The 26275-nt window shown below is 34.8% G+C and overlaps 1 protein-coding gene across 5 annotated transcripts in view; it reads left to right on the top strand.

The window, feature by feature from the left end:
* Positions 1 to 25774, top strand: part of Col11a1 (collagen, type XI, alpha 1) — a 190278-nt gene extending 164504 nt beyond the window's left edge. For 4 of the 5 annotated variants that reach the window (XM_006500969.1, XM_006500971.1, XM_006500970.1 and 1 more), the window contains 10 exons: positions 9842 to 9895; positions 10797 to 10904; positions 11386 to 11439; positions 11543 to 11578; positions 11672 to 11725; positions 13129 to 13378; positions 17091 to 17203; positions 18236 to 18304; positions 21989 to 22222; positions 23699 to 25345. In XM_006500969.1, the coding sequence (XP_006501032.1) occupies positions 9842 to 9895; positions 10797 to 10904; positions 11386 to 11439; positions 11543 to 11578; positions 11672 to 11725; positions 13129 to 13378; positions 17091 to 17203; positions 18236 to 18304; positions 21989 to 22222; positions 23699 to 23845 (1119 nt within the window). In that variant the 3' untranslated portion in view covers positions 23846 to 25345. Of the gene's footprint in view, positions 1 to 9841; positions 9896 to 10796; positions 10905 to 11385; positions 11440 to 11542; positions 11579 to 11671; positions 11726 to 13128; positions 13379 to 17090; positions 17204 to 18235; positions 18305 to 21988; positions 22223 to 23698 lie in introns of all 5 variants that reach the window. The other variant, NM_007729.3, reaches the window with a different exon arrangement.
* Positions 25775 to 26275: the final 501 nt, after the last annotated feature.

A 26275-nucleotide genomic window follows, 5' to 3' on the forward strand; every position in this document is an offset into this window, starting at 1 on the left:
GATGAAAAATATCTTTTCCACTCAGAATAAAGTGCTACTAATGATACAGCTCGTCATTTTCTCAGTGCAGACAGTTCTACAAAATTCATGTAATTAAATTTTGCTTCCTGGACATGTTGGCACATGAATTTGGCAGTTGCCCAAGTAGATGGTTTCTCTTTATAAAATAAATAGGACACATTATATTATGCTCTATAAAAGCATGTTATTGTTTTTATGTTGAAGGCAGACACTACAATGACCTCTACATTCAAACAGCATGCTTGATAAATGCAACAAAGCACTGGCTAGCCAACATCTTAGGATCCAAAGTCTCTCTTGGTAATAATGGGCATGAAGTGAGACTGCAAACACATCCTTTAAAATCATTGTTTACCAGGTCACTTTGCTTTACAAGTTGATTCAATGTGATAAATTGATTTTACATAACTATGTCTAAGGGATGAACCCAAAAAGTAAAGAATGCTCATAGCAATGAAGGAGTACGGTGTAATTTACTTTAAATGACCACATCCTTTATTAAAATAATATGAACTTTCTTTACATTTCTCTTATCCAAAATATAGACAGCCCAGGACACACCAAGACCAAGTTCCCATCACAGAGGCGATTTATTAGTCTCAGAACTACAGGGCAGGGCATAAGAGACAAAGACAGGAGACAGAGGACACATGAAGAAGAGAAAAGGTGCAAAGCAGAGGGAGAAGAGGTACTTGCCCTGGAGAAACAAAGGCTGCCTCTGGATAGAGAGGAGACAGATTGGTTCTTAGGCAAATGACAGGAACATGCAAGGGAAAAGAATTCCTGTATTAGAGTGAGGCGTTTAATTTTGATTGGGCATGTTAATTAAGGTAAATACAAGGAGCTTTTGATGCTGAACTTTAATGGTTTGATAGCTGGATCTTGGCAGTTAGCCTCAGGAGAAAGTGGGCAATAAGCAAATAGACCTTGATGGCTAGTTTGAGGAATATGATGTAAATTTTTAGCAACATAGAAGGAATGGGGAGAAGGGTAAAAAGACAAAACTTGCTGGCTGCATGTGTTGGTAACTGGATAAATGGTGTCAGATCTTTAATTGACCTGAAGCAGGACATTACTATTTATCTACTCTCATTATCATAAAAATTGAGCCCTGGGTGAATTTGAGTCAGTTCCAGGTCTGCACTAGTATTTAGAAAATATTTCCCTTTGATGTAGTGAACGCCTAACTACAGATTCTGAGTCTGGTAGCAAAATGTTTTCCCTAAGTATCTCCCTAAAATTTACCAGGGTTATTTTTTTTCTTTTTATGTTATATTTTCCAATAAGTATTCTGACCTTTCGACAGATGAAATAGAAGACAGTTATTAGAGATTTCCTTTAGCTAATGTTAAAAATAAAACCATCAGACATACCAGCTGATTAAAGTCTGCAAAATTTGTATTTCTAATGCTTAAGCAAATGTTGAGTATAAGAAAGCTGAACAATTCAAATTCTATTTAGAAAATTGCAGTTGTAAGCATCAAGAAGGACCAACATGGATCTACTAATTTCATATCTACTGGGTTCACTGGATAATAACACTATGTGAATAATAGTGAAATATAGATATAGATACAGATATAGATATAGATATAGATATAGATATAGATATAGGTATAGATATAGATATAGATATAATCTTTTTAAATGACTCTAGTACCTGAAAAGTGTTTCTTTTTTAAAATTTATTTATTACGTATTTTCCTCAATGACATTTCCAATGCTATCCCAAAAGTCCCCCATACCCTCCCCCCCACTTCCCTACCCACCCATTCTCATTTTTTTTGGCCCTGGCGTTCCCCTGTACTGGGGCATATAAAATTTGTGTGTCCTATGGGCCTCTCTTTCCAGTGATGGCCGACTAGGCCATCTTTTGATACATATGTAGCTAGAGTCAAGAGCTCTGGGGTACTGGTTAGTTCATAATGTTGTTGCACCTACAGGGTTGCAGATCTCTTTAGCTCTTTGGATACTTTCTCTAGCTCCTACATTGGGGGCCCTGTGATCCATCCAATAGCTGACTGTGAGCATCCACTTATGTGTTTGCTAGGCCCCTGCCTAGTCTCACAAGAGACAGCTATATCTGGGTCCTTTCAGCAAAATCTTGCTAGTGTATGCAGTGGTGTCAGCGTTTGAAAGCTGATTATGGGGTGGATCCCTAGATAAGGCAGTCTCTAGATGGTCCATCCTTTTGTCGCAGCTCCAAACTTTGTCTCTGTAACTCCTTCCATGGGTGTTTTGTTCCCAATTCTAAGAAGGGGCACAGTGTCCACACTTTGGTCTTCATTCTTCTAGAGTTTCATGCATTTGGCAAATTGTATCTTATATCGTGGGTATACTAAGTTTTGGGCTAGTATCCACTTATCAGTGAGTACATGTTGTGTGAGTTCCTTTGTGATTGGGTTACCTCGCTCAGGATGATGCCCTCCAGGTCCATCCACTGAAAAGTGTTTCTTAGTCCTCGGGGGATGAATGGAGGTAGGGACGGCATATAGTGAGCTTTCTTACTTAGCTGAGAATGATGTATTTTAGAAGTAACATGTTTTAAATGGAGTTAGAGATATCTTATTGGTACAGGTTAAATTGACCCACTATCGAGACAAACACCGTTTAAAGAAATTAGGTACTCCCTGGGCATGAAGGATGACATTAGAAACCCTACTCCAGCTCTATATTCTTAAAGAGAGAATAGTGAGGGATCTGACCCAGTCCTATAAAGGAATATTAAGTTTTATTAAAAATAATTGAGATATATTCTCAATGAATTCTTGAATATAATAAATGGTTTCTTTTAAAGCATTCACACACATATTGGACAGTGGAGCTACTGAATAAGTGATTGTCAAATGCAAGATGGAATTATATTTCTAAATAGTCACTTTTGTATCTTTGGTGAGTGTAACTAAATGGTACCTAAATCCATACATGTATATAGCCAGTACTCTGGATTAGAAGTCACTGCAAGGCAAGCAGGATTATATTGAGAGCAGCTAACTGACTCCTGTTCCAGTGTTGAGCAGAGACTCTCCTTCCCAGGTCACCTGCGTGTTTGCTTCCCTGATTTAGAAGTATGATCTAGTTACAAAGGAAGGAAAGAGGCTTAAGTGGGGATAAATGTGGGAGGTGATGCCAAAATATGTGAAAGTTCAGACAAGTTTGCGCTAGAGTTAAAAATTAATCCACTTGAAATTTATACGAATAATTCCTTATTCATAGTATGCTTTGCTCATATTTACACATACGTTCACACTCCCATCCAAGACTGTTCAGATGGATGTCTGCAAGTACTCCTTGCAGGAAGGTGTTTGTGCTTCTTCTTGAAGTTGTCTGTAGTTCCCTACACAGAAATATTCAACCACATCAACCGCAGTACTTAACAAAGCCTTCTTATTTCGTTTTCTTAAAATGTTTGTGTTTTAAGTTTATTTTGAAATGTGTAATCTCTTTATAAAATCCAGATTGGCCTTGATTTCATTATTTGAGATCTTGTGTCAGACCACAAGTATTGGACTTCAGAAGTGACCCCCTCATTCATGCACAGCTATGAAAGCATATCTTTGCAATTATATGTAACTTAAACATCTGTATATACACCCTCTCTCCATATATATATATATATATATATATCACATCACATGCACAGAGACACACACACATACACATGTACATACACACACACATATACCCACATACATACACACACACAAACACATAATTGCTTCACAGAACTAGGGACACATGTGAAGCACACATGTATCAATCAGAAAGCTGAAAAGACGACAGTGTTGTTTTGTGTGTAGAATGACTCACTTCTTGAATAATCAACATTTTAATGGGTGTGTCTCAAAAGATAAAGTTAAATAAATTCAGTTATTCACTATAAGGTCACAGTTAATATTGTTTAATAATTTAAAAAACTTGTATTTGATATTTGTAAGAATAATTAATATTGTAATAGTTTTAACCTTTTTTCTTTCATATTTTTGTTTATTAAACATCTAATCATTTCAACAATGCTGGAAAACAACTTGGAATTTTTTCAATTTTAATATCATAAATGCTTTATTTTCAGAGAATAAAAAAATATTTGACAGCATCAATTTTTAAACATCCAAATGTAAATAATAGAAGAGATAGGTTACTGAATTACAGTTTGAATATTTTTGTTTAATGTGACGCATAAACTCTGTAACAGAGCTGTAATATGTGATATTCTTCAGTGACTAAATGGTTTAATTTTTAAAGTATCTGCTCTTTCAAATTTTCTGAGTTAAGTTTAGGGTGTACAGTTTTTCTTAAACCCCAGTACTATACAGTTTTGCATTACAGATCAAGGCAGATACTGCACAAGGTAATACGGTACAGGGAAGAGTGTTTGCATCTGTATTTTGAGCACTTATAAATGCCTCGTTCCTGTTTTCCTTTTCTCTTTATTACTTATGAATTATGTATTTCCCTAAGGATTTTCCATTTTACAATATCCTGAAGAGCAAATACCAAACATGAACCCTTGGAATCATATTTTTAAATGCAGACCTAAAGTTTTTAATATCTTCCATACAAAATCGGAGAGATTATAACTGTCTTCCCTATCATGAATCACTAATTTCTGTTTCAGACAAAAACAAAACAAAACAAAACAAAACAAAACAAAACAAAACAAAACAAAACAAAACAAAACAAAACACATAATACTGACCTGGATTAACAGCATCATCCCTTTTCCTTCATGAATAGCATTTGTAGAAAAATATCTCAAAAATAGCTTTGACACTAAAATAATGTCTAGTATGAAATTTCTTAATCCTGAGCAATTAGGATTGCTTGCATTTCTTCTTTGTCATTTTATCTTGTACAGTTATGATAGAGTAAAAAGCTGGTATGTACCCATTCGTCAGGAACATATCTAGAAGTACTGTTAACATTTGCACTGTAATTTTTCACTTATTTGGACAGATTTTAAGCTAGATTCCCTTTTAAATATGTTAACATTAACATAATGTTATTGTTAAACACTGTGGATAGCTCAGGGGTGTGAAGTGAACATTTGTAACTCTAATGATGATTGAGATGTGGATGCCTGGTGTTGTTTTTGTGCCAGTTCTTCCTCTGATAGAGTAATTTCTATAAACTGTCTCATGTACCTGATAGACAAACTATAAAAGGAGAGCAGAAGAAATATGGCCCCTTTTCATATTTTCAATATATAGAGAATGTAGTGTTATTTGACTGGGATGCATCAGAGTCAACCAGGATTCTTTGATATTTTTACTTATTCACTTTACATCCCACTCACAGCCCCTTTCCCAGTCACCCCCTCCCCAAATCTTATCCTACACTCCCCACCCCTTCTCTTCAATGTGGGTGGAGCCTCCTGGGTATTCTCCTACCCTTCAACCAGGATTGATAATGGTTTCTGCTTCTGGTACAAGTCAATGGCTCTTTGTTATATCTATGTATATATGTTTGTATACATGTCTGTATTCTTCTCTCATATAATACATTCCAAGAGCAGGCTTCCCTTCCTCACTCTCAATTATATACCCCACAACTCCCCTTTCCTCTAGATCGACTTTTTCTTAATTTCCCTTCAGGAAAGAGTAAGCCTCCCAGAGATAACATCCAAGCATGATAAAACAATACCACTAGGTGCAACCATCCCATCAAGGATGGATGAGGCAACCCAAGGAGTAAAGGTGTCTCAAGTGCAGATCAAAGGGTGCAGCTATGTTTTGTTAGAACTCTTTCCTTATGCTTTCATACATCTTAGTTCTAATGTAGATTATGTCTCCTATGTGATGGTGCTCTAAGGCCAATACATTATTATTTGATTGTTTCTCCTACTCATTTATATTATATCCTTTAACATATACTAAGGGAGGTTCATCTAAAGCCATTTTTAAAATGTGTTACTTGGAAAAAATATTTTTCTTGTCTGTGGGGTTGGGGATAAAACTATAGCCTTTAATGCATATAAAGGTGCATGCTGGGCAGGTATTCTACAGCAAACCTACACTTCCAGTAACATTTCTTTTACTACTCTTATTTTTTCTTAATGCTTTGGTTGTTTTGTGACAAAGTGTCATGCCCAAATAATGACCTTGAACTTGGTACTTTACTGGAGATTAGCATGAACTTCTGATGCAAATGACTCAATTGCCCTAAGGCATTGATAAAGTATTTCTGCATAAAACAAAAGAACGTGTATGCCACTAATATTCATTTAATTGTTAGTGTTAAATTGTTAAATTAAATATATCTTGTTTAAGTTTAATGTGCATCACCTTCTTTATATTCCCCTAGACTACATCATGTGACCAAATTTGAGACCTGATAACAGAGACTTTTCTTTTGTTTGTTTGTTTGTTGTTGTTGTTGCTGCTGCTGCTGCTATTGCTGTTGGATTTTCTAGAAATTCTCCGTCTTCCCCACCACATACTGCTGCATATATCTATTTATTCTCCTGGCCCTCTGGGCTTCTCTCCTGTATGATGTTAATTTTTAATATCTGAGTAATGCTTAATATAAAGAGAGGTGTCTAGTCTTATTGCAACTTGATATGCCTTGCTTAGTATAGATTTCTAGGAGGCCTGTTTTTCTGAAGGGAAACAGAGGAGGAGTGGATCTGAGGGAGAGGGACTGACAAGAGTGGAGGAAAAGAGGAAAAAATGTAGTCCAGATATAACATACAAAAATAAAAGAATAAAAAAACAAAAGTGAAGAAAAGAAAACAAAAGAAATGTAGGAAGTAGACAAAAGAAAAGGAAAAGTCTCATTGTAAACTAGTTTCAACAGTTGAAGAATTTTTGTGCAAGTCTCCAATAAACAACTAGGAATGAACTCCAATAACTTATCTGGGAAAGAAAAACCATACAATTTATGTTGGTTCTTTGTTATGTAATTGAAGAAGAAAAAATATTGTTCAATCTAATTTACAAACTTTAGGTCAAGTCCTTGCATTCTCCAAACAGGTTTTTAAGCTCATGTCTTCTTTTTTTGCTACTAAAAAGAAATTATATTAAATTGATCTTTGCCAAAACTGTGGCAGTACTTATGGCTTAGAAAAATGTATAGCTAGACTGAAGCATGACAATCCTCTTGACTTTGCCATCCAGCAACCTAATTGATCCATTGGACCCATGATCCTCCAGCCAAATGCATCCACTTCATTTTCCAAGAGTCCTTAGTTTGCAAGCATTTAAATCACAATAAACTTTTAAGACAAAGAAAAACAGTCAAGTATCATATTCATAAATAGAGCTGCAGACAAAATCCTGTATTATAATTTGCTAAAACCATTTCTGGCTCACAAGAAGTTCAAACATTTCTTTTTATTCCTTAATTATGTCCAGTCAATTGTTATAATGGATGTGTTTTCATTCATTTTCCTTTCTGCTATGCAGGAGCTTTTCTATCTTTAAAACTTTGGAATCTAGTTCAGTGCACTTCCTTTGAAGCTCACCTTCAATGGTTTGTCAAATTGGCTTGCCATTCTTTAACACAAATTGCATTGCCCTTGGTGGTTGTCATCACTCTGAGAAGCTCAGCATGATATTCTAAAAGAATGTTGGGCTATCAATCCAATTCCTGGATTTGAATTCCAGGTCACTTCTTATAAGTCAAATGAATGTTTTAACAAGTTAACTGGACACAAAAGCTTCATAATCAGTCTTTCTATGAATATTGAAAATATAGCATTAAATCATAGTAGTATCACTGTGGATTTCAATATATCTTTCTCTCCAAAAATCATAGTGAAATATGTTTATATTCAATAGAATATAAGTAAAATTAAGGTCAGAATTCAGAGTGTTAGACATTGCCTCTTGTGGCTTCAAGTTCATATCATAGACTTGTTTCCTGATTCTTTACAGAATTAGATACCATTCCAATCTATACCAATATGTTTTTATGTGTAAACACAACAATGTCACATCTATATGACTTCTCTGAGGTTTTCAAATGTCATTTGATTATTACAATCTTTTGTTTTTTATATTTTTTTTTATTTTTTTTATTTATTTTTTTTCTTTTCCATTTTTTATTAGGTATTTAGCTCATTTACATTTCCAACGCTATACCAAAAGTCCCCCATACCCACCCACCCCCACTCCCCTACCCACCCACTCCCCATTTTTGGCCCTGGTGTTCCCCTGTACTGGGGCATATAAAGTTTGCGTGTCCAATGGGCCTCTCTTTCCAGTGATGGCCGACTAGGCCATCTTTTGATACATATACAACTAGAGTCAAGAGCTCCGGGGTACTGGTTAGTTCATAATGTTGTTCCACCTATAGGGTTGCAGTTCCCTTTAGCTCCTTGGGTACTTTCTCTAGCTCCTCCATTGGGAACCCTGTGATCCATCCATTAGCTGACTGTGAGCATCCACTTCTGTGTTTGCTAGGCCCCGGCATAGTCTCACAAGAGACAGCTACATCTTTTGGTTTTTTTAAATGTTGCTGAAAATATTGTAACCTTTGAAATTAGAGCTTATCATTGAAGTACTCATGGACTGAATGTATAAGTTACAAATCTATTCTGATTTAATTATTATAATTAAGAGTTTATGCTTTCTTCTCAAATGTGAATCCATATATCATCTATCCTATTTCAGGTTTCACACACACTTATTTAATTAAAATTATCAATATTGTGATTCCTCATCAACTTTTTAAGACCATGAATTTCTCTACGGTCCCAGCAAATGCAATAACACTCATTATTGTTAACCTTGACTGAGCTTCAAAAAACAAACTGCCTCTGTAACTCAAATGTGAATTTTTTGATATTTTTGTTTAATAAAGCCTATCACATATATCCATAAAATATATGCATGAGGATATGAACATAGAAACATATGTATAGAGATAAACACATAGGGGTATATACACAGATATACAAATAGGGCTATTCATATAGGTCTATGCACATGGGGTATACATATAGGGATATATACATTGGGGATATACAATCTTTATTGGCAAAGTATCCATTTAGCTCATCACTGTATCTTCAAAGACGATAATTGTCCCCATAAATACTGATCAATAATTTTTAACCAGTAGAACTTCTGAATTAAAAGAAAACTTTTTCTCTAGTTAGTGATAGCTGCTTTCAGTTTTTGTTCAGTGAGATTGGTGTATATGAGGAAGAATATTGTATAGGTCACTGCTGTTCATTCTTTTCTATATAAACCAACATTAAAGGCAGTTATGAAAATGCAATTATCAAAAATAAAAATCTACTCTATGACATTGAAGAGAAGAAATGGATCTCTCGTCAACTATTAATCAGATTTTACTACCTAGAGACTCTCTGAGTGAAGCCTGATTGGATCTCTCCATTCTTGTTTTTAGCTGCTGAAGTCAATATCACATTAACCTGTGCTGAAAACAGGAACCTTATTAGGGAAACCAGCAACTGAACGTGCATTCAAATGTGAAATTTTAGTCCAGAGCCATTTTTTTTAGTTACTTCTCTCAATATTGTGACAATATAATTGCCAGAAGCCACTAAGAGAGAGAAGGACTTTCTTTGGCTCTAAGGCGCATGGCCAAGAAGACACAGTGAATGAGACCAGCTTGTTCCTGGTGGAAGAACTTGAGATTGTGTGTTCATATGAAGAAGGCTGAACAGGAAGCAAACAGGAAGTCCTACCTCTGTAGTGCCCAGCCATCCTGCTCCCCATACCATTCTGTATAGCCACTAGGTCTAGAGCCCATAGTTCCACAGCTTTCTGGAAGATCACTACCAAATGGGACATTACACATTCAAACCATAACACTTTTTCTCAATATCTTGATTTCCTTTATTTTTGTTCAGGGACCTCCTGGTTTACCTGGTCTCAAAGGTGACCCTGGATCCAAGGGTGAAAAGGTAAGAGTAAAAGAATGTGTTATTAGGATTTTATAACACAAATAGCAAATCTGATAACTTTCTCAAGGCCACTTAAAAGGCAATTTCAAACTCTACTACTGTCTTTCTGATTATAGGAAAAGATAACAATTTTCAGAGTCTCAAATGTATTTAGTGAAGAAAAAGTATGCAGATAGGAGTAGAAACTGTTTCAGCAGGAGAGCTATTTCTTAATGATCCCTTTTAGGCACCTTATGGAGAAAGCATATGGTTATGCTAAATAACTCTCCCCAAAAATAGACTGAATAGCAAAAATGACTTTTTTTTTCTGTTTTAAACATGGAAGTAAAACTTTTAAATCAGAAATGGGTTTTGAAATAATAATACATTCTCCCAGAATTTATATTGTGTTTTACCACATAAAGAAAATGAGCCATTTGTATAATGGAATTAGAATGGTTTGAAAGGCTTTTACATCTCCAGAACTCTGTTAAAGACTAAGCAGTCCCTAAAGAATGTGAGAGATTTCATATTAAATGAGATGCTTACTGAAATAATGAGCTCTCTGGTTTTTATGTTACCAATACACCATTTGGACATTATTGTTCTTTGTTTTTTGGTTTTTTTTTTTTTTAAGTTTATTGCAGATGAAGCACTAATGTTTGGTTGGTTTTTTTTTTTTTAGAAATGTCTTTTATTTGTAATACTCCATCCTTAATAAAGGTGGCTCTTCATGAAAGCAATAATGATCCACTTAAATAATATAGAGGTTCTAAACTCTAGATTTTATGCAAAAGGCTCAACAAAAAAACCCTCAATTTCTTTCATGTTATGTTTCATAAATTCTACAGTCAAGTATTTTATGACTAGAACTTCATCATGGTTATAACATATAATACTGATTTTTCTTTCTTTTTTATAGGGACATCCTGGTTTAATTGGATTGATTGGTCCTCCAGGAGAACAAGGGGAAAAAGGTGACAGAGGACTTCCTGGGACTCAAGGTTCTCCAGGAGCCAAAGGCGATGGGGTGAGCATAGTCAGATGGCTTGTCCACATCAATACGTCAGGGCAATACATTTGCACACTCACAAGGTTTTTCATGTTGATCACTGGAGGGCTTTAGGGCACTATATTCTTACATATTTTAATTCATGCTCTTTAAAAACATTTTAATGAATTAAAAACATGATTTAAGTTAAAATAGTGAAAAATACAATGAGGTAGCTGTTTGTACAAGTTATTCTTGATTCCACACTACAATCAGATCTTATTTTGAGAGTTTTAGAGATGCCATAATGAGTGTATGTATAGCCCTCATGGTGGTGACATCATATAAAAATTATATATTGCAATGAACAGTAAAAGTCTTGGATTACCAAACAAAAAGTAATTCATAATGAAAAACTCTTTGATGCCCATAAATTTTCAGATTTTTGCAAAATATGTAGCAAAACATGAAAAGGAAGTGATCTAAGAGTCTTATTAATCAGATGCTGTTTTCCCGCTAGGGCATCCCAGGTCCTGCTGGTCCCATAGGTCCCCCTGGTCCTCCAGGATTACCAGTAAGTACAAAACAAGAGAAATATGAAATAAGCGGCAAGGATGCCAGTGCAACGTATTGTCCACGTGTTTACCTGTCCGTGTGTGTTTCCTTGTGTTTTCCAGGGTCCCGCTGGCCCGAAGGGTAACAAAGGATCATCTGTAAGTGCTTTTCTCCTTTGAATAGCAGTGCTTTGATGAAGCCTGTTGCATTTCTCTCTCACTTAATGGCTTGTACTCTTTTCTTTCAAACAGGGACCTACTGGCCAGAAGGGTGACAGTGGTATGCCAGGGCCTCCCGGGCCTCCAGTAAGTGTATATTAGCAAGAATGATGCTCTCTTAGAAGGCATGTGGGTGCAGGAAATAGTTTCTCTGGACTTGTATAACAAGGGGAAGAAATATTCTGTCCAAAGTACTAATGTTGTAGGAAAATCCAGTGTGGTTCCTCAGATTATCACCCTACATGTCAAGATTTGGGTTTTAACTGATATCATTTCTTACATATAAATATTTCTTAATTGTATTCTACAATAAACTTATTAAGATTTCAAGGTAATTATGTATACTTTCATCACGTTTACTGAAACTAACAGAATATATGCCCCACAAAATGAACACGCACACACACACACACACACACACTTCAGGATTAAAAATGAAAGCTCAGATCCCATAGCTAAATAAATGTCATTTATTAGGAATGTTATTTTTCTGAAGTGTTTGTATTAAAATGTAGAACTATATGTACGACACTGTATTCTGTTTTTTTTTTTTTTCTAGTTAAAGTGTCTCTAACTGTATGTGTGGTCATTTAGTCCAGCCACAGGGCAAAATACAACCAGAATGTCCCTGTGGAAACTGGAAATCCTAGACCAAAGTGTCACAGGGTTGGTTTCTTCTGAAAGGCATGGGAGGAGAAATTATTTTAAACTCTCGTCTTATATACAACATCCTTTTCTTAGATTGCCAACCTTGCCTAGATCTGTGTTCATGTGATCATATTTTTTCTTTTCATAAGAATATCAGTGATACTTCACTAGGTCTACCCCGGTGACTTCAGCTTACCAAATCATATATTCCGTCATCCAAATTATAAGAAAGGTTGAAATCTTAGTTATTGTGCTGAGGGTTAGAGATATTAAGTGCACATATAGGTGGAGCATGATTTGACCAGGGAGGTTATGGGTTAACTCTTTAATGTGGTTCTGTGCTCACACATCAGCAAATTCAACTAGTGGCATTTACTTTCAGAGTAATATAGAATAATGTAAGTTATGCATGTTTTAATATGATAATGGGGCAGATTTTTTGGTACTCTTTCAGAAAGTAAGCTATTATTGAATAAATAAAATTTGGATAGCCTCAGAGCTTTGGAACAGTGTTCTAGTCCCCAGAGATTCTGATATCTAGTCATGGATATAGCTATACAAATCAACATTAGTCAATAAATACGAGTAACCTATGCAGTATGTCACCAAAATTTCATACTATGGTAATTTACAGATACTGTACCAATAATTATCTGCTTTGTAAACCTACCTCAATATCTCTACTATACTCTTTTAAAAATATATCTTTTCATCTATTACATATCATTAATTTAGCAATTGATAGTTAAGCCAATTAATTTCTGAAAAGAATGTAAGTAGTAAATAAACTCACAGAATATCTTATTTTTCAAAATAATGACACTCACTCAATTTGCTTGTAGGGTCCTCCTGGAGAAGTGATACAGCCTTTGCCTATTTTGTCACCAAAAAAGACCAGAAGACACACTGAAAGCATCCAGGGTGATGCAGGAGATAATATTCTTGACTACTCAGATGGCATGGAGGAGATATTTGGTTCCCTCAATTCTCTGAAACAAGACATTGAACACATGAAGTTTCCCATGGGCACACAGACCAACCCAGCACGAACATGCAAAGACCTGCAACTCAGCCATCCCGACTTCCCAGATGGTATGTCAATAATTACTAAGCAAATGCTGTGAGCTGTTCAGCCCCCAAAGTGCCTTGTCAGTTCACTCATTTGTGTTAATATAGTTAATATAGACTCTAAATAAAACTAACACAAATTACTATTACTGTTAGCCTTGTAGATAGGGAAAAAACAGCTCATATAGACTCTAAATAAAACTAACACAAATTACTATTACTGTTAGCCTTGTAGATAGGGAAAAAACAGCTCATTTACAGCATGTATTCTAAGAAATGCTTTCTAATGCTCTCTGCAAAATCATGTTTACATTAAATTTTGACAGGATTAATTTTGGATACTTCTTATTAGCACAGGTATATTTGTCCATTTAAATGGCTCACAACACAGTATTGTATGTGCATAAACATTCATACACTACATTTATTACTTACTGACAATGTTAATGACTAATTTTATTTTAAAATGATTATGTTAATATTAACTAATATGAATATGTTAATATGGCTTAGTACATTAATCTGAATAATATGTATAAGAGTAAGTAGTTTAACAGCTGAATATTTGATCCATGTGTTTGGTAAATACAGTATTTAAATATAATGATGACTTGTGGGGAAAATTTAGTTTTCAGGGCTGGTGGGCAGTAAGAACACTGGATGCCCTTACACAGGACCTAGGCTCAGCTCCAGTACTCACCTGATAGCTTATACTGTCAGTAACTCCAGTTTCAGGGGATTTTTGGAACTTCTGGCTTCCACAGGCACCAGCATACACACATTCCACTTACACACAGTCAGACAACACAATTGTAGTCATAAAAAAAAACTAAAACTTTTTTGAAAATAATTTTCCTTTGATGCACACATAGCCAGAAAAAAATTAGAACCAGCTCACTTAATAGTAATCATAATTTACTGTGCCTACATCCTACAAATGCCTTGTATCTTTGCTTTCTGAAGAATTAAACATTTTTATGTTTGTTAAATAGGTGATAAAGTCATCTAATTGGTTATTTAATGAGGAGTAAGTACTTATCCAAGTCCCAGTTTTCCACTTTTTCCTGAAGTATGTCTGTCACTCCTTTTCTCCCAGGAAATTATTGTGTTGTATGATTGACTTTAAATTAGTATTATGATTCATTTATATATAACTTAGTACTTCTAGACAAGTCAAACGTAATTCACAAGTAGCGCTACAAAGTATTAACATCACAAAACTTATTTTCTTAAATATACTCTTTTAACACTAACAAACAGTAATTCGATCCTATATAAATGCTGTTGTTAAGGTTGTGAAATCAATATTTATGTCAAAAGATACATTTAGTTCAGTGACTTATAAAGAGACTCTTACTTTTTACTGGCACCATACAAGCAATGAGATGGTGTCGTTTAGTTTAACATATGCTAGAAAATTACTCTTCCTACTCCAAAGTTTAAAATCATTGCCAATCACTAGATTGTTCATATGACACTTAGATGAATATAAATGACTATGACTATATCATGTGACTTATATGCTTCAGAACTCTATAAATGATTTAATCAGAAAAAACTGATCACCAGGTGTAAAAGATAAGAACATGTATTGAATTACAAACCACATGTGTTGCAGAAGAAGAGCTGAAGTGAAAAATGCTCTTTAGAAAGGATGAGCATCCTGTGGGCTGTACATTGCTAATTAACTGACATTATCTCTATTTGTTATACATTTATGAGCAGTGATTCTACATACAGGTCCTCATGGTTTAATACAAAAATAGCAGCCCAGAGATAACCCTCTAACTACATAAGTAGGGAAACCCAAGATATCATATTGTATGTACTATGAAAATAATATGAATTTATACAATAAGGGAATGGGTCCATTCAGATCAAAATAATGTTAACTTTGATAGTTATATTTCTTCTGAAATTATAAAGAGATCATCAGCCATGATCATAATCAAAAGATTATTCCAGGAAAACTGTGGGGGAAAATTTGCAAAATTATGATGAAGCAAGACCCTGATGTGTGTGTAAAACCAAAAAATAGCTCACTTAGAGTAAGCAGTCATGAACAGCCTGCAGAGTAATGTGTAGTAATTAACCAATCACAAAACCTTGTCAATGTATCTGGGTAAGGAGCTGATTGACTTTTCTATAGAGGAAATGATGATGCCAACTTTGCAGTTAAAATAGTCTTAGCTTAGTGCTGAATAAATTAGAGACAAATTGAACATGGAATTTATGGTATATGGAACCTCTTTAACTTTCTAATGTTTTTAGTGTTTTTATGGCCTTGGGTACTTTGCTCCCCCGCCCAATCTGTGTGTGTGTGTGTGTGTGTGTGTGTGTATGTCTCTCTGTGTGTGTGTGTGTGTGTGTGTGTGTTTGTGTGCACGTGTGTGTATGTCTGTGTGTGTGTGTGTGTGTGTGTGCGTGTGCGTGTGTGTGTGTGTGTGTGTAATGTGAAAGAGCACACAATTACAGCTATACAGTTGTGTGCCTCCAGATGGGTTCTGGGAATCAAACCCAGATAACCTAAAAGAGCATCTAGAAGAGAAGCGCTGTTAAGTGCTGAGCCACCTCTCCATCCCTGATACTGTACCACTCTACTGAACAAATTTATAGTAAGAATTTATCTTTAGTATTTAATTCTTAAGGATATTTTAGGGCACTGTTAATTGAAATAATTGAAACAAATTGATTTTCTATAGTACTCAAAACTATATATTCATAGAACATACAAAATAATAAAGATGGTGTGAGTGCTAAAATTGTGGATTATTTTTATTTAGTTATATGGTTTTCCTAAGAAGCTTGTTCCACATGTGAAGCAATTGAAAACTGAGAATATTTTTGTCACGTAATATATTCAAGTTACATGAAAAAATATAGAAGCCATTGAAGTTTAAAGAATTTCTCCAGATTATATGCAGTATTCAATGTTAAAGAGTTAGATGTTACTGTACTTTTAAACTCTCTAGTACTAAATCCATTTGAGCTTTTTATGTTTTAAGAGGGACTGGAGAGAAGGCTCAGTGAGCATAAAGACAGACACGAGTTTTGATCCCTAGCTCTCCCACAAAAGCTGGTTATGGATGAACATATCTAAAATCCTAACTTTGCCAGAGAGGAGGCAAAAGTATTACAAGAGCTCACCAGGCAGCCTGTCTGTCTGTCTGAATGGATGGATTAGCTCCAGGTACACTGAGAGACTCTGTCTCAAAACGCAAGGTGGGGAGTTAGAAAGATACATCAAACATTGACCATTGCCTTCCACACAATTACACATACTTGTGCAGATGCAAGTGCACACATAAATGATATAGCCACTGAGCTGACATGCCAATCACCTTCTTTCGTTACTCATGAAAAAGTGTTGATTATACCACTGAGATTACTAAGATGTGATGACACATGTGGGATTTGGGCTCACGCCCACCCGATCCTAATTTGGATGGAGCTTTATTCCTCATGGATAAACATAATGCTCACAGGTGAGAGGATTACAGTTAAACCACAACCAAAGTATAAGAGGAATTCTAAGAACTAAAGTGATTACTGCAGAGTGATCACTTAGGCGATGTACAAAGGTTTGAAGCAAAAGAAACATAAAGTAACTGTATTCAGATACACACTGTTATATGACAAAAACAGCACGTGAAATTTAATATCTGACGCATTTCATTTTGATACCATTGGCTTCATATATGAGGTTTTTCTGTTTTGTTTTTTTCTTAACGTCTAGGTGAATATTGGATTGATCCTAACCAAGGTTGTTCAGGTGATTCCTTCAAAGTTTACTGTAATTTCACAGCTGGTGGTGAGACATGCATCTATCCGGATAAAAAATCTGAGGGAGTAAGTATCAATTTATTTGGCGGTGGATGTTGACAGTTCCTGCCATGTTTTTGCAATATTGAACTAAACAGGAAAATTATACTGTCGTATTTTTATTTATCTGCTTTTCTTTCAGGGTAATTAGAACATTTCATTTGCATAAACATGAATAAGTCACCAAACTGATGCTCATGGTTTACACATACTTCTTTTCTTTATTTTGTTACCCAGATGTATTCTTTAGGCACCTGCTTGCTCTCAAAAATTCTATGGCTTTCCATGACACAGCACAGCTGAATCTCGGATCTTAGAGAGTGTATGGTATTCTCTGCCCATTATCACATGATAAAACTCGCAGCTGCATATTATGTTGAGAGCGGAACATTTTATAAAGTATTAGTCTCTTTTTTAAATTAACATATGCCAACTTTACATATACTTTGAATATTTAATCTCACCAAACAAATTCCCTGATTCTTATCTCACAGTATTTGGGTACTTGAGTTTTATCTCTAGAGACACAGATTTTCTGTTTGAAGAAGCATATTCAATTAACATAATGATATTTTCTGATATAATATAAGTAGGACAGACAATATTTATTTATTCTATTCAGTTAATAAACCTCACATTTCCTATCAAGTAGTGTGGCAGACAGAGGGATGTAAATTACTTCAAATAAGTCATCTAACTATGTGTGGAATGTCTTGAGAAGAAAAGTTAAGTTTATTATTTAAATGGAAAAAGTAATTTGCATAAACATCCTATTTCTGCTCCCTGATAGCCTGTAATGTGCTTTTTTAAGTTAGTCTCTCTCTTTTCTTTATTTTCAGCCAAAAAGTCTATCAGGAAGAAAATAATTCAGTCTTCATTACATGACATTCCCAATATCTAGCTCGATGTTTTCTCATATCTCGTTTCATAATATAGGAGTCATATGTTTCAGAACACTTTTTGGTCTCCTATTTGTACCAAATTTTTCTGATATGCATGCAAATAATAATACTCATGACTTCTATCCATTTTTTAAAATTTCCCATTCATTTCCAACAGGTAAGAATTTCATCGTGGCCAAAGGAGAAACCAGGAAGTTGGTACAGTGAATTTAAGAGAGGAAAACTGGTATGTTGCTACCTCCACATACAACAAAATCTCTTAAACTCCTTAAGTGTAGCTCCACTTAAGTGGCCCCAGAAGCTCAGTCAAATGCATAATTACTGATACACAGCGTTCCATAAGATTTCACAGTTCCCAGCTCTTTAAGTCTTAAGTATAAGTAATTCCATAAAGCTTTGAATAAAAAATAACTGAAAGGATTTCTGAAAAAAGAAAGTATAATCAAATGAAAGTTTCAGTTTAGCATCATAAAATAGTATTTTTTTTTACTAAAAGTAGCAAGAATAAAAACACAACACCTATTTAATATCTCTAACTCCATCTATTTTAATTTCTGTCTCCTTGAAACCCAATTATTCTTTGTTCCTTATTTCAATAAGAACTTGTAGAATGTTTAATTTCTCTCCTTGTTAGTTTTATAAATAAAATAATTGACAGTTAACTTTTTGTATGAAGCCAATGTTTCCTTAAATATTTCATTACAGTTACCAATTTCATGTAATAGTTTGCTAAAGATATGGTAAGATTAAAGTCCCAATTAAATCATATTAAAAACTGTTAAACTGACTTTACTTAATTAGGAATTTCTCACAATTTCCAAATAATCCGGGCAATTATTTAATTATTTATTTTTTGTGATTTTCTTTTTTATTAGATATTTTCTTTACTTACATTCCAAATGTTATCCCCTTTCCTGGTTTTCCCTCTGAAAACCCCCTATCACAGCCCTCCTCACCCTGCTCACCAACCCACCTACTCCCACTTCCTGGTCCTGGCATTTCCCTACACTGGGGCATCAAGCCTTCTCAGGACAGGGGCTTTTCCTCCCATTAATGTCCAACAGAGCCATCCTCTGCTACATATGCAGCTGGAGCCACAGGTCCCTCCATGTGTACCCTTTGGTTGGTGCTTTAGTCCCTGGGAGCTCTGGGTGTACTGGTTGGTTCATATTGTTCCTCCTATAGGGCTACAAACCCCTTCAGCTCCTTTGGTCTTTTCTATAGCTTCTCCATTAGGGATCTTGTGCTCATTCCAATGATTGGCTTAGAGCATCCACCTCTGTAGTTGTCAGGCACTGGCAGAGCCTCTCAGGAGACAGCTATATTAGGCTCCTGTCAAAAAGCACTTGCTGGCATCCACAATAGTGTCTGGGATTGGTAACTGTATATGGGAAGGATCCCCAGGTGGGGCAGTCTCTAGATAGACTTTCCTTCAGTCTCTGCTCCACACTTTGCCTCTGTATCTCCTCCCATAGGTATTTTCTTCCCCCTTTGAAGAAGGACCAAAGTATCCATACTTTGGTCTTCCTTCTTCTTGTGCTTCGTTTAGTCTGTGAATTGTATCTTGGTATTCTGAGCTTTTGGGCTGATATCCATTTATCAGTGAGTTTGTACCATGTGTGTTCTTTTGTGATTGGGTTACCTCACTCAGGATAATATCGTCTAGTTTCATCCATTTGCCTAAGAATTTCATAAATTCATTGTTTTTAATAGCTGAGTATTATGCCATTGTGTAAATGTACCACATTTTCTGTATCCATTCCTTTGTTGAAGGACATCTGGGTTCTTTCCATCTTCTGGCTATTATAAATAAGGCTGCTATGAACATAGTGGAACATGTGTCCTTATTACATATTAGAGCATCTTCTGGATATATGCCCAGGAGTGATATTGTCAGTCATCAGGTTCTAAGGAACTGCCAAACTTATTTCCAGAGTGGTTGTACCAGCTTGCAGTCCCACCAGCAATGGAGGAGTGTTTCACTTTCTCCATGTCCTCACCAGCATCTGTTGTCACCTGAGTTTTTGATATTATCCGTTCTGACTGGTGTGAGGTGGAATCTCAGGGTTGTTTTGATTTGCATATCCCCAATGACTAAGGATATTGAACATTTCTTTAGGTGCTTCTCAGCCATTCGGTATTCCTCAGTCAAGAATTCTTTGTTTAGCTCTGTACCCCATTTTTAATAAGTTTATTTGGTTCTCTGGAGTCTAACTTCTTGAGTTCTTTGTGTATATTGGATATTAGCCCTCTATTGAATGTAGGCTTTGTAAAGATCTTTTCCCAATTTGTTGGTTGCCATTTTGTCCTATTGACAGAGTTCTATGTCTTACAGAAGCTTTGTAATTTTATGAGGTCCCATTTGTCAATTCTTGATCTTAAAGCATAAGCTATTGGTGTAATGTTCAGGAAAATTTCCCCTGTGCCCATGTGCTAAAGGCTCTTTCAAAACCATTCAGTGGAAAAAAAGACAGCATTTTCAACAAATGGTTCTGGTCCAGTTATTTAATATCTTAAGTAGTATTACTGTTCACAGGTATTAAGTTATAAATTTAATCTCCTTACTTATACACATGAATCCATACTAAGCAATGACTTCTAATGATGTTTTCTACCAGATTTAAAATCTTCTAGTTATATACTGAATATACATTGTATATTATCATCTGTTTGAGTTACAGTAACCATTATTGAGAAGTGTGTATTAATTTTATTTTATTTTTTTGTAAAGCACATCTAAAATACACTTTCAACTCACCAGAATCATCATTGTAATTTGTTAATTAGTAAGGTTAAGTAAACACCATCATAAAGAGGGAGATTTCAGATTTGCATGAAGTCAATCTCAATACTTTATTTAAATTTTGTTCTTTTCTGGAACACAGATATTTAAATCCTGCCAAACAAAATAGTTGGTGAAGATGTTAGACCTTAACTATTTGCACTAAGAATATTTTGCTCTATAAAAACAACATTGTGATGGATATAGAGAGTGATTAATATTCCCCTGAGGCACAATGCTTGATGATGTGGGTTAAAAAACAAAACAAAACAAAACAAAAACAAGGAAAAAACCATGCTTACAACAGATAATATGAGCCACCCCCCCCGCCCCCCAATGCATACAATAGAGGACTGCTGGGTCCATATTCAGTCAGAGATGATGTACCTAACCCTCAAGAGACTGGAGGCCCCAGGGAGTTTAGAGGTCAGGTGGGGCGGGGGTGGAGACATTCACATGGAGACCGGGAGCTGGGGAGGAGGTACAGGATATGGAACAGTCAGAGGGAGGACTGGGGTGGTGGCGGGATAAAATATGGAGTGTAAATAAATAAAATTAATTAATTAATTAATTAATTAATTAAAAAACAAGCTATATATTTTCTGGAAATGGACAAATTCACGTCTATGCTAAGAAACAAAAGCATCTTAGAAGACTATGGTCCCTGGGACATAGTTAAAGATTCAGGTAAAGTAGGTATACTGCAAAATTTCTGAAAAATCAAACAATATAAAAACAATCCTACTTTTACTTTGTGGCAATATTCCTCAAATTTTTCGATAAAAAATGTTTACTATCTTACCGATTAAAATATGCACAATTATGCTAAAATATCTCCTGGAAACAGAACATTTACTTTCTTACAGTATTTACTAGATCAAAATAAAAACAGAAAGATAAATTTGATTATGATATGAGCAGTATTGTAGTAACTGAGGTGAGGATCCCAGTGCTGATAACAAAGCCCCTAACTATGGCCCTTTTGACTCTTGTCACATTTCTTAATGAAATGATAGTGTTCCCTTTAGGATCACCAAGACCTGGCAGCCGCATTCACAGACAGTATTTAATTCTTTATCCCAAGAAAGAAGAACAGTCCTTATATGCCTTATTATTCTTTCCTTCTAGCTTTCATATTTAGATGTGGAAGGCAATTCCATAAATATGGTACAAATGACATTCCTGAAGCTCCTGACTGCCTCTGCCCGGCAAAACTTCACCTACAATTGCCATCAGTCAGCTGCCTGGTATGACGTATTATCAGGAAGTTATGACAAAGCACTTCGATTTCTGGGATCAAATGATGAGGAAATGTCCTATGAGAACAACCCACACATCAAAGCTTTGTATGATGGCTGTGCGGTGAGTCCAGTCTCAGCCTGCTTTCTTTCCAGGGTTTTGGGCCTGAGAGGCAGTGCAGACTGTACTTTTCTTAAAATGGATACAGATTACTAGAGAATGTTAGTGCTTAGCACTGACATAGTAATATACAACATATTGGAAACTACCAAGGCACATGCACATAAGATACTCTGAAATACACCCCTAAATATCTACTTTTGAAGATCTAACAGAAGGTAACATTAGATCATATGTTGTTATATCTACATCCGATGTTTGAAAAATAATTACAACAGTCACTCAAATTAAAGAAAAAAAAAGAAAAACAGTATACTAACTCCTGAATCCAAGATTTTAAAATGAAAGAGGAATTGCTGTTATATCATTCATAGAATTTTTAGTCTGTCCTTTGGAAGAAACATCATACCAGCTTTGGAGCAATTGTCTATTTTTCCATTTTTATTCCCTAGATTTTTTTTAATCCATGTAGGAATTCCATATAGTAGCTACTGCTTAGTTTACAGTTAATGACTTGAGTGATGTCAATTACAAGCAACAAAGTTTGTGATTTTTAGCAACCTGAGTTTGGTACAAGAAAAACAAAGAAGAGGAAAAAAGTGAATGACACAAAGCTATAGAAAAGTCCCCACTGTGTTAAACTGTTATGGTTATAAAATTAAAATGCAGTGTTAGAAATATTTGAGTTTTAACTTATCTAATTCCTACACGTTTGCCGTCAAATCTGGTAGTAAGAACCTGGGAGAATAGAAACTAAAAGCAAGGCAGGCTAAAGCTTCATGCAAGAATCAACTTTATTTAGAGCATCAGACAGTTTATATTCTGAAGGTTACGCAAAGCCAAATGAGCAAAGAACACATGAGCTCAAGCCGTATAGAAATTCAAGAGGACAGACCATGCTGGAAAACATCCTTTGAATAACAAACACAATCAGCAATGTGTAACTGAAAGCAATCCCACCCATATTTACTACACTAGGCGGGGCTTGAAAGCATATTCCAAGAACAAACCCATGCTTAGGAGGAACAGAGGTCAAAAGATTCTTGTCTTATATTCTTGGAACTTCTGTCAGAATTCTCGTCACAAAGCTCTATTTGGAGACAGTATTTTGACATATTTTATTCTGATTTTTTATAAAATAATTTACTTTTGTTTTTGCACCTTTAAATGTAAATTATTAAGGATTTCTTATTTAAGACTCAATATGTACATTTCATACTGAATTATATGTTTTAATTCAGATTCCTTTTAACCATGAATAATCAAGCAATTGAAATGATACAGCAAGTGTAGTTGTCAACAAAGTTTAAATCTTCATGTGACATCATTAATTTTAAAAAAAGATTTTTTTACCTAGTTATTGGTGATCTATTCTCTCTCTCTTTTATAGCTCAGATCAGATAGTTAACAAAGGAGATAACATGAATTTTAATAATATTTAGTGATGAAATAACTTTTAATTTCTGCTTAACTTTACAGTCTCGAAAAGGCTATGAAAAGACAGTGATTGAGATCAATACTCCGAAAATTGATCAGGTACCCATCATTGATGTAATGATCAATGATTTTGGTGATCAGAACCAGAAGTTTGGATTTGAAGTCGGTCCAGCTTGCTTTCTTGGATAAGATTAGGACGAAGACCTTATGAAACCAACAGGAAAAAAAATACCTTGGTGCCACCAACCATTTTACGCCACATGCAAGTTTTGAATAAGGACGGTATAGAAAACGTGCTTAGGAATCGCTGTTGCCTACTGGAGGCACAGACAGAGGAAAGAGGTTTTGGTAGTTATGACGATGTAAGGTAGTGTGGCGGAGATGGCAATGGGGCTAATTCTTGATTCTCAACCCTCATCTCTCCTTTTCCTATTTGGATTTCGTTGGTGCTGTAGAAAACAAAAAGAGAGAAAAATATATATTCATTTAAAAAATGGTGCTCATTCCCATCCATCAAAGATAGAGTAAAATTATGTTTAATAAAGTGTAATTATTTTATGTACAGTTCTACACTGTCATCCCTGTGTCCATTTCCAAAACTTGCACGTGACTCTCAATCCCACCCAGCTCAGATTTCATGACAATTGTGGACTGTGACGGCAATAAATATTTGTGATACAAAACTCAAGTTGTATTTCTGCTGACTCTAATTGCCTTTCCTTGATTAATAATAAAATGCCTTTGTATATGTTGATGTTGAAGACTTCAGTTATTTGATGTCACTGACAAATTTCACGGTGGTCAAATCTAGACTTTCAGGATCACACACCAATCGTCCCTTCTCTGCTAACCGTAACTTGTTGCGTTTCAGCCAGAAGTATCATGCATTTTAATAATTAATTCAGTGCTATACCTCGAATATTTTCTTCTCAGAATCCAGATTTCACCAAATACTTGTATATATGGGGAACAAGAAAAGTTATATTTTTGGACAGGAAAGTATGTATGAGAAACTGCTTTAACATCCACCCAGAAAATAACTTTATGTACAATTATTTCTCTACGTAATCTTCTTCATTGTCCTCAGAGTGCTTCAGTAATGCCAACTAATACTAAAGATGGAAAATAAGCAATTATTTATAAATTTGTGCAATGTTAGGTTAAAGCAATGAACTGTTAAAGTGGCATAGTAATAATAGTCGCAAATATTATTTTACTTGCCCAACAAATACAGTTCCTTTGTTTTAAAATAATTATTTTCAACATTTGACCAACCTAGTAGCTAAAAAATACATAGGGTGAGCTGTTTCAAAAGTCATATTTGCTCAAGACAATCAACCCTTCTCTTTTTTTCCACTTAGGTATTTTCTTTTACATACCTTGAACTAGCAATACAATTTTAAAATCACCAACTGAATTTTGTATCTATTTTAAGTAATATATGTAAGACTTGAAAATAAATGTTTTATTATAATTTCTTATATGAAGTGTTAAATTAATTGATACCAGTTTCCACTGGAACACTTATCAGCTGATAATTTATCTCAAAGAATATAATCTGTAATCTTGACATTTAAAAATGAACATTTGTAATTCAGAATTTCTTTATTTCTGAAACCAAGTTTGTAAATGTCCTTTGGAGGAAGGAGATATGAATTTTATCAATAAATCAAGTCTTGTCTACCTGGATTGGTCATTTTCTTTCTTAAACAGGTTGCAATTCACTCTTGTGTTCAAAAGTACTTTTGATTGTCATACTTGACCATCCAGAGAAGAATTCTGTAACCCTTGCATGTTAACATTCAAAGATAAGTTCTCAAATATACAGCATAGTAAATAATGGCATACAGTATTTCCAATAAAATGATAATTTATATTTAATGTCACAAAATGGTTTTTAGAGGTAAAAGGTTTTACAGGTAAAAGTCTCATACTTTTGACTTTGGAACTAAAAATAATTTCCAAGCAAATTATTAAGTTTTTAAATCACACGCGAAATAATATTAGTTTACAAAGTTTTCATATATGTTAATTTATCTGCATTAATTAAAGACTTTGTTGTATATTAACTTATTCCAAATTAGTTGTCTTTTTAATGAAATAAATTTGACTCCTAAGGTAATGGATGCAGACATAACTATTCTGTACTTTTCTTGTACTGACATGAGGATTTTCTCTTTCCTTCGATGATGTCATCTGGGAAATAAATAAAACTTCAGTGAAAATAAAAAGCACATTTCTTAGATGACATTGGAACAAATGAAGGTTATTAGAATTAAAATTACATATGCTTATTCGATCTTGCACAAAGCATGGGTCACATTCTAGTACAAGGAATTTTTGGTATAATTTTCTTTCTTAAAGTAAATTATAAGCCAAAAGTAAATAAAAATAATGTGACAGGGATAATTTAGAGTGAATTAACATGTCATCATAATTGTTTTAATGGAAATCATCACAAAATGTCTGAAATTTTGGGAAGATGACTCTTATTTAACTCTTAGATATACATGAGTGACTTCCTTTGTCATCTACATCACATCTTCCTTGGTCACTGCAACACACACACACACACACACACACACACACACATTGCAGTCTCTTCAAGAGTTTCTTCAT

The sequence above is a fragment of the Mus musculus genome, chromosome 3 (genome assembly GCF_000001635.26).
Source record: "Mus musculus strain C57BL/6J chromosome 3, GRCm38.p6 C57BL/6J".
Classification (NCBI taxonomy): Eukaryota; Metazoa; Chordata; class Mammalia; order Rodentia; family Muridae; genus Mus; species Mus musculus.